Below are 9466 nucleotides of genomic sequence, written 5' to 3' on the forward strand. Positions count from 1 at the left end.
TTTATGACAGGGCCTTCTTTGATACGCATTGCGTGTCGTAAACACGCGTCGTAATTGCGCGTTGTAGATGAGTGTCGTAAATGCGTGTAGTCTCTCTTTATGACAGGGCCTTCCTTGACGCGCATTTGCACGTCGTCTGAGCCTTTTACGACGCGCAATGAGCATCGTAAAAGGTTGTTTTTCTAGTAGTGCGTACAAAGAAATACCTTCCAATACACCTATTTACCCTCACCCTTCACACATTTCTAAATGACATATCTCTACCCTCCTTATCCACATCACCTTCCCCTCTTACACCATCCACCCCTGCGCCTTCACCTACGCCATGCAACCTATGTCCACCTCCACCACTTGGTGTTGTGTTTCCCGAGACCCTTCCCTCCAATGACGACTCATCTCCATTCGCTCCTCCTTCATCTGCCAACTCCCATTCCTCGCCACCTACCACCCCTAGCCCCTCTCCCTTTCACAACACACCCTCCTCCCCTACTCCACCACTATCACCCACTACCACTACTCTGCCGGCCACCACTACCCCGGAACTCATCGGGCACTCAATGGTCACTCGTGCCAAAGCTGGCATTTTTAAACCCAACCATCAAGTTGATCTTTCTGGATTTCTATGTCATTGGCTCTCTCATGCGTTATTTGCTTCAAGTGATCCTATCCATCACACTCAAGCCATGAGTGGCCCTAAATGGGTGCATGCTATGCATATGGAGATGGATGATATGTATAACAATAATACGTTGACATTGGTTCCATGTCCTGATAATCACAATGTTGTAGGATGCAAGTGGTTGTTTCGCACCAAATACCGTGCAGATGGCTCCATTGAGCGTCATAAGGGTCGTTTCATGGCTTAGGGTTTCAGTCAAGTACCTGGTGTTGATTTTTCACTTACTTCTAGCCCGATTGATAAATTATCTACCATCCGAGCTGTCTTGTCATTGGTGGTTATTAATAATTGGCCGTTACATCAATTAGATGTAAATAATGCTTTTCTCCATGGTGACTTATCCGACAAAGTTTTCATGCAGCAACCACCGCGATTTGTTGATTCTCGATTCCCGAATCATGTTTGTCGGCTCAATAAAGCAATATATGGTCTCTAACAAGCTCCTCGGGCTTGGTTTCATTGACTCCACTCTTTTCTGGTGGCTGATGGTTTTCACTGCAGTCGTGCTGATCCATATGTTTTCATCTTTAAACATGGGGCTTGCTTATTATATTTACTTGTCTATGTGGATGACTTAATTCTTATAGGCACTCACTCCTCACTTATTCGGTCTTTCACTCGTAAATTGCATAATGAGTTCTGATTTAAGGACCTTGGGCTGTTAAACTATTTTCTTGGTCTTGAGGTGTCTTACATGGATTCGGGTCTCTTTCTTTGTCAATCCAAATATGCACATGATATTTTATCTCGGGCAGGCCTGCTTGAATCTAAACCTATGGCCACGCCACTATCATCCTCTACAACATTGGTTGTTGTTGGGGTGCCTTTCTCCGATCCTACCAAGTACCACTTGTTGGTTGGTGCTCTTCAATATTTAACCATCACGCACCCCGATATATCTTATGTTGTTAATCAAGTTCGGTACATTCAAGTTCCAACAGAAGACCATTATCATGCTGTCAAACATTTACTTCGGTACATTAAAGGCACGCTTCATTTTGGGTTGACATTCTCTCACCCTAATTCAACCAATTTGGTTGGGTATTCTGATGATGATTGGGCTCGGTGTCTTGATACTCATCGTTCCACCTATGGCTACTCGATATTCATGGGGGGGATCTTATATCATGGAGCGCTAAAAAGCAGCCTACAGTTTCTCGCTCGAGTTGTGAGTATGAATATCGAGCAATGGCAAATATGTCTGCGGAAATCATATGGCCCACACGTCTTCTACATGAGCTCCATGCCTTACCTGATGGTCGGCCGACTCTCTTGTGTGACAATCAACATGCTCTATTTCTCTCTCAAAATCCGGTCTCACATAAGAGGGGGAAACATATTGAGATTGACTACCATTATATCAGGGAACTAGTTGCAAGTGGCAAGCTTCATACAATGTTCATTCCTACCAAGCTTCAGGTGGTGGACATCTTTACCAAAAGTCTACCTCGACATGAGTTTGAACTCTTCTGAAATATGCTTTGTCTTGGTCCACCCCCGTTTCGCTTGCAGGGGGATATAAGTCACAATTAATATTTAGTAATTTTCATATTTGTGAGGGTTCTTATTTTTAAATTTATTGTATATATATACTCATTCTCTACCCATTCCTGGGTATTGAGATCATCACTTTCTCACGACCCAAGCAATACGATCTGGTGATACAAAGTTTCTAACCCATTTTAACTTTTTAGTGATCCAATGATTAACTGCATCACTTGACAAGAAATTTTTGGATGCCTCTTTCGATTGAAACTCCAACATCTCCCAAAGATCGCCCATATATCGAATTTGAAAGTTTTCAAAACCTTCATCATTACACAACATCCCGAGATTGGGTAATGTATCGAAATCTTTAGCTTTCACAAGACAAGCTAATTTCTTATTTTTAATAATAATATCCCCTGATTCAATGAAAATATCCACTTCAGTCGATTCCTTATTTTGGTTAAATTTAGAATTGCCTCTAACCATATTTGCAGAATTTCTTCTAACCACATTAGCATAAGAACAAGGAGAGTTTTCCTGTTTTTCAACTTGTGATGCAATCTTATGCTGGGAAGTGTACTTTCTATCCACTTGTGGAACCGAAGCAAACATTTTATAGAAACCAAACCATACATCACATAAGTTGTTGATCATAAGATCAACATAAGAAATGTCTGTGAAACAGACAAACCCAAATATTTTTCCCAATCTTGATTTTCTATTAGAAAGAAAAACATGAACCACTTTTCAAAAACGTGAACACATTTTCCACATATAATATGGTAAAACAGACTCTGGGAAATTCGTTACATAGAAAGATTTGATATCAGGCCTGTTAAGAAGTGAAACTTGTTGAGCCTGTTGGGAATGTGACCCAATACTATTTTGCTTTCGTTCATACTGTCGATGTTTGTTCCAGCGTTCCCCGGATTGCCACTGTGAATTGCAATGAGACATAACGATGAAATCATTTTGGAGAGAAAGAATATCACAACCCCTGTTAGTGATCAGGACTTAGAGAAGATGATCAGAGACCAGAAAAATAAAAGGTAGTAATCACCCCAACCCTGCCGGTATTTGATCCCACCGAAGAAGAATGGCCAAGAGAAGTGAAAAAACAACGTCTGTTTCGAAGTTGCCGGAGAAGAAGTCCTCTTAAGTTTTTACTCTTCTACTATGGAGTGTAATTCAATGGTTTACAAAAGGGACGTTATCAAGATCTTAAAAAGGCATAGTTCACAACTCAAATTTAGAATCATCATCTCCATAACTCATATGACAAACTGTAAGGTAATGTGCAATATCGAACAAAAATGTCATGTAAAAAGACGTGACGTCGTAACCCCAAATCAAGGTGAACTAGGAAGATACAAATTCCATCACTCAAACTCTTATTTCCCAAATGACAAAAACCCACAACTATCATCCACATAACCCACAAATGAAAAGGTAACCTTGTATATAAGGCCAATTAGTTTACTTGGCACGAGCCTTCTCATGGTTGAGTTGTAACGCCTGTGTTTTTAAGCTAGGCATTAATGATGATGTAATAGTCTAGATCAACCTTTGTAATTTGATTTGAAATAATAAAGATGTATTATTTGATTGTTATGTGTTTTATGCTTAATTATTATAATTTAATGAATTAAGGATAAAAAATAAGCAACGAAAATAAATATTAGATGTCTATAAAGAAAGTTGTAGTGGTTGAAACAAGGATTCCAGAGATATAAAGAATACTGAAATCCGAGTTATAACGAAGAAGTTATGATATGTCGAAGTTTCGCGACCGAACTGGCACGACGTTGTATGACGTAAAAAGTGAAATTTATGATAAAGTGCTTTTTAGCCTTAGCAATCTAAATAAAAGTTATAGTATTCGTTAAACCGAGAGTGTGCATAAAAAGAATGTCCAAATCTAACTTCAAATGAGGAAGTTATGAATTTTCTAAGATTTGGCATAGTAGTATGCAGCCCGAAACTCGAATTTTAGATCGAGTGATTTTTAGCCGAAACGGCCTAAATGAGAATTGAGGATCTTGTTGATTGTATTTCAACGGTAAAAAGACAGACGAAAACGGATGTCGGATGAAGAAGTTATGAATTTTTAACGGACTTTACCTGTCCCGGTCTGTTAAAAAATATAACTTTAAAAATATATTAAAAATTAGCCGACAGAGTCTAAATGAAAGTTATAGAGCACAATTTCGCCTACGAGTGGATATAAAGAACGTCAAAAATGGAATTCGGATGCGAAAGTTACGGATTTTTGAAGTTTAGGGCACAAACTTGAAGGCTGGTCCAAGGGAGTACGCACAGCGTACTCGTGTACGTGATCCAGAGTCAGCCAACCTCCCTACTCCTTCGCATGAGAGCCACGTGTCATAGACTTGACGCGTCCGAGCTGATCCACTTCGTACGCACAACGAAGAGATGTGCAAGGAAGTACGCCCCATGTACATGAGCATTACGCCTAACGTAAGAAGGTGCTTCGGTCTCCTATAAATAAGAACGAAGCCAGCCAAATTGATGTTACAACTTTTTATTCTTTCACACTCTACTTTCCCTTTTGTTGCAAAAATTACCCCTAACCCTAATATATCATCCTAGCATCGTAAGCAAGCCCCGGAGAGCCCGAAGATCCCGAGAAAAAGAGTTTTCGAGCCAAAAGTCTGCCCACGTGAAGCCCGGTTTTTGAGAAATCACCCCGGTTTCATCTGAAAAGATTATTTTAAGGGACGGGGTGCTGCCTAATTATTGTCATAACAAGTGAGTGTGTGGTCACTTTCATCTTACACATAAATACGAAGTATTTTCTATAAAATATGTGTTATGTGTATAAATATTGTTTGTTTATTTGAGATGGATGTCGAATAAAGTTTTTATACATGTTTAGAATGATTTTACCTGTATAAGTATTTTTATCTACAAATATTTTGGGTATAACGTGGGTAGATGAAATAGTTGATGTATGTTAAAATGATGAGAGGCCTTGTTGTTGTTGTTGTTCCAGTTATCTAGCGGAGAATAGATGATGACCGCTGACTTTTCTAGAGAGTCCAGCAGAACGCTAGCAGGCTCGCAACCTGTAGGTGTTTGTGAACTTAGTGTTCAGTGGTATACTCCATCGCCCACATGGTTTCCTTATTTGACATAAGTTGCTGAGGAATCCCTTAAAGTAGTGTTGTCACCCTGATGAAAATCCTTAGACTAAGTCACTTGTGATAGGTGTTTAGGGACGTAAAGTGAGGATAATAGGATAGGGTAATCAAGGTTATTGTTGGTTGATGAAATTAATAAATTTATTGTTGGTTGATAAAAATTAATAAATTTATTATTTTGTGTGTTGAAAACCTTATATGCTCACCAAGCTCCCAAGCCTGACCCACTCAACTTTATATATTACAGGTAGTGGATCCAGAGCATAATTTGGATGGTGACGAGGAATTTTTGAATTATAGCCCAGTAGTTGTAAATAGCTGTTGTAAGGATTATAATGTACTGTTTATGGTTTTGGTCTGTATCAGAACATGACATCATGAGCTTTTTGTTATATAACGAAAATATATTTCTTTATGTAATGCATTGATAAATTTTTGTTATATTTTGTTTTGGGAACAAATTCCGCAACATCTTTTGCTCTAATTTTATTTTAAAAGCATAAACTAAATCGATATTTTCTGGCCGAGAAATTTGGGAATGTCACAATTAGTATCAGAGCATTAGTTTAAGCAAACTATGAATTTATAGGATTTCTAGACTTAACCTTAGAATGCTAAGTGATGATTGTGAGATGAGTGTCTATGATATTTTAGACACGAGCACTAATATATTTTAGGGAAGATGCATAAAATGCTTTTATGTGCTAAATGATATATGTTTTCCATATATGCCATTAATTGTTCGGATCTATGGTCTGTTGCCGACCGAATCTAAAAACCTTATGTGTTCAGTATTCTAAGCGTACAACAACGATATTAGAACTAGCATGTAATGTTTCGTAGTGATAAGGAGTATTTAATTATCTATCGTGAATGAAGATCTAAATTTGCCTTATTTGGTGTATAGATTAAAATGGCGAAAACCCGAAGTGGAGCCGGAAATGCAAGCAGAAATCAACTACCTCAACCCCAAGTGAGGGAGCAGGTGCCTATAGTAGAAGCTACAAAAGATGATCCATATGATGTTGGATCGCCAAATGGAGGAAACAAGGCTTTTACTGCAACAGAACCAAGAGGAACTTTCGGTACCTGTTGAACAGCCCAAGTTGAATGATGGACAGTCAGAAGGAGGAAAATACAGTGGGGCTATTGGTCAAGACAACCCACCGATAGTTAGACGAAACCATCTGAATGAAGGAAATAACGAATGTGGATGCAAGTACAATGATTTTATGGCATCCAAACCACCGTGCCTATCTAGAAGCCTGACACTGGTGGAAGTCATGAATTGGATCTCTGAAATGGAGACAATGTTTGAAAGTTAGAATGCTCTCGCAATTCCTCTATTAAAATCTAGACTACTGAATTAATGGAAGCTACTAGCTGATTCGATGCCTAAGGGAGAAGCTAGTAAGATGTCTTGGGAGGATTTTCTGGTATAGCCGAAGATGCAATGCTGCTCTGAGCAGGATCTTCTAGAAATCAACAATGAGTTCCAAAATCTGAAGAAGGGAGGAATGAGCGTCACTGAATACGATGTAAGTTTTACGGAGAAAATGAAGCTTGTTCCACACCTACTTCCAACCAAACTCTCTAAGGTTAACAAGTTTAACCTCGGATTACCAGCAGACTTTGGTCCAATGGTCAAGCAAACAACCACTCTGAAAGTCGCCATTTGGGCAGCTAAGAATGTGGAGACCCAAATACAAGATAAGGGTCTGGAGAGAGCGGAGATTGGTGAGAAAAAGAAATTCGATGAGTCGTCAAATTTCAGCAAGAAGAGCAAGTCCTCAAAATATGGTACGAAGAAGTTTGGAGGAGGTGAAACCAAATGGTGCGAAAAATGCAAGAAGAAGCACCATGGAAAATGTGACGGATAAGTCACTTGTTTTAAATGTGGAAAGTCGGGGCACTACGCCAGCAAGTGCACAACCAACAAAAAGGTGTGCTATGGATACCATGAATAAGGGCACATTTTGAAGGATTTCCTGAAGAAGAAAGAGGCAGCGACGCCCAATCTCCTACCAAATCCAAAATCCAAAGCTTTCCAAATGACTTTGGAAGCCGCAAAGGATGCAGTGGATGTCGCATCAGGTACCTTTCTACTAAATGGATTGCCTGCCAATTTATTGTTTGACTCTGAAGCGAATTACTCCTTTATATCACATAAATTTGGTGAAAGGCTAGCATTGCCTATAGAAAAGCTAGATGATGCCCTAATTATAGAAGTTGCTAGTGGCAAATTCATACCTGTTATTGATTACTTTAGGACATTGTCATCGATTTATACGGAAATGAATTCCAAGAGAAGATGTTACCCATCGAGTTAAATGGTTTCGACATCATTCTAGGGATGGATTGACTTTGTGCCAATGATGTAGAAATACTGTGAAAGAAAAAATAGTAAGTGTAAGTATGCATGGAAAAGAGCCATTTATGGTGTACGGAGATAAGCACAAAGTAAATTCTGGAATAATTTCCCTAATGAAAGCCAGAAAATGTTTATCTAAAGGATGCACCTCATACTTGGCATTCATGATCGATGCTAGGAAGGATAAAAAGGATATGCAAAGTATACCAGTGGTGTGTGAATATCCGAAAGTTTTTCCCGAAAATCTTCATGGATTGCCCCCTGATAGACAAGTGGAGTTTAGAATAGACTTGTTACCAGGAACAACACCAATAGCAAAAGCCCCATATCGATTAGGACCGACAGAGATGAAGGAGCTTATGACACAACTTTAGGAATTCTTGGAAAACGGTTTCATTAGACCTAGTTCATCACCCTGGGGAGCTCTGGTGTTATTCGTGAAGAAAAAAGATGGGAGCATGAGAACGTGTATTGATTATAGAGAGCTGAACAAGGCAACAATAAAGAACAAATACATGTTGCCATGAATTGATGACCTGTTTGATCAGTTGTAATGTTCGATTTATTTCTTGAAGATCGATCTTAGGTCAGGATATCATCAGCTAAAGGTGAGAGAGTTAGATATTGAGAAAATTACGTTCAGAACAAGATATGGACACTACGAGTTTTGGGTTATGTCGTTTGGACTAACCAATGCTCCAGCAACATTCATGGATTAGATTAACAGGTTTTGTAAACCATTCCTCGATAAATCTTTGATAGTGTTCATAGATGACATTCTGATTTACTCGAAAATCCAGGAGGAGCATGGCAGACACTTGCGAGAAGTGTTATTATAGAAGGAGAAGCTATATGCATAGTTCTCCAAATGTGATTTTTTGATTCAAGAAGTCCAATTTTTGGGTCATGTGGTTAACCAAGAAGGGATTATGGTTGACCCCGCTAAGATTGAAGCTAAAACAAAGTAGGAATAACGAAAGAGTCCTATGGAGATCCGAAGCTTTCTAGGATTAGCTGGATATTATTGAAGATTTATCCAAGGCTTTTCTTCAATAGCTGCCCTATCGACAACTTTGAACCACAAAGAAACTACTTGTACTTGGAGCGAGAAGCATAAGGAAGCATTCAAGAAGCTAAAGAAGAAATTATGTGAAGCACCGATTCTTTCTCTACCCAATGGAGTTGAAGACTTTGCAGTGTATAGCGATGCGTCGGGAGTTAGGTTAGGATGTGTTCTAACTCAAAGAGAAAAGGTGATAGAATATGCATCTCGATAATTGAAAGAGCATGAAAAGAACTACCCCACTCATGATTTGGAGTTGGCAGCGGTAGTATTCGCCCTAAGATATGGAGGCATTATCTTTATGGCACAAAGTGCAAACTTTTCACTGATCATAATAGTCTTCAGTACCTCTTTAATCAGAAGGAATTGGACATGAGGCAACAACACTAGCTAGAGTTACTCAAGGACTACGACTGTGAGATACTTTACCACCCTGGTTATCAAATGTTGTTGTTGATGCTCTCAGTCGGAAGGTAAACCTTGAAAAGAAAAGGCCAAGAGCGTTGAGAATTTAAGTTGTCTTGAAATTGTGAAAAGTATAAAGAAAGCTCAGGAGGAAGCTTCAGAGAAAAATGACCGAAAGGAAGAACATTTAGGTAAAAAGTTAGTTTTCGGTACAAACAACCAAGGGTTGAAAGTATTCCAAGACAGGATTTGGGTACCTAAGACGGTAGGATTAAGAGATCTTCTGATGGAAGAAGCTC

General features: G+C 39.0%; 1 protein-coding gene across 1 annotated transcript; it reads left to right on the forward strand.

Moving 5' to 3' along the window:
- The first annotated feature begins 557 nt into the window (after nt 1-557).
- On the forward strand, nt 558-866 carry LOC111878370 (uncharacterized mitochondrial protein AtMg00820-like). Its single transcript, XM_023874871.1, has one exon. The coding sequence runs from the start codon at nt 558-560 to the stop codon at nt 864-866; it is 309 nt and encodes a 102-aa protein (XP_023730639.1).
- Nucleotides 867-9466: the final 8600 nt, after the last annotated feature.

Source organism: Lactuca sativa, chromosome 6, assembly GCF_002870075.4.
Source record: "Lactuca sativa cultivar Salinas chromosome 6, Lsat_Salinas_v11, whole genome shotgun sequence".
NCBI lineage: Eukaryota > Viridiplantae > Streptophyta > Magnoliopsida > Asterales > Asteraceae > Lactuca > Lactuca sativa.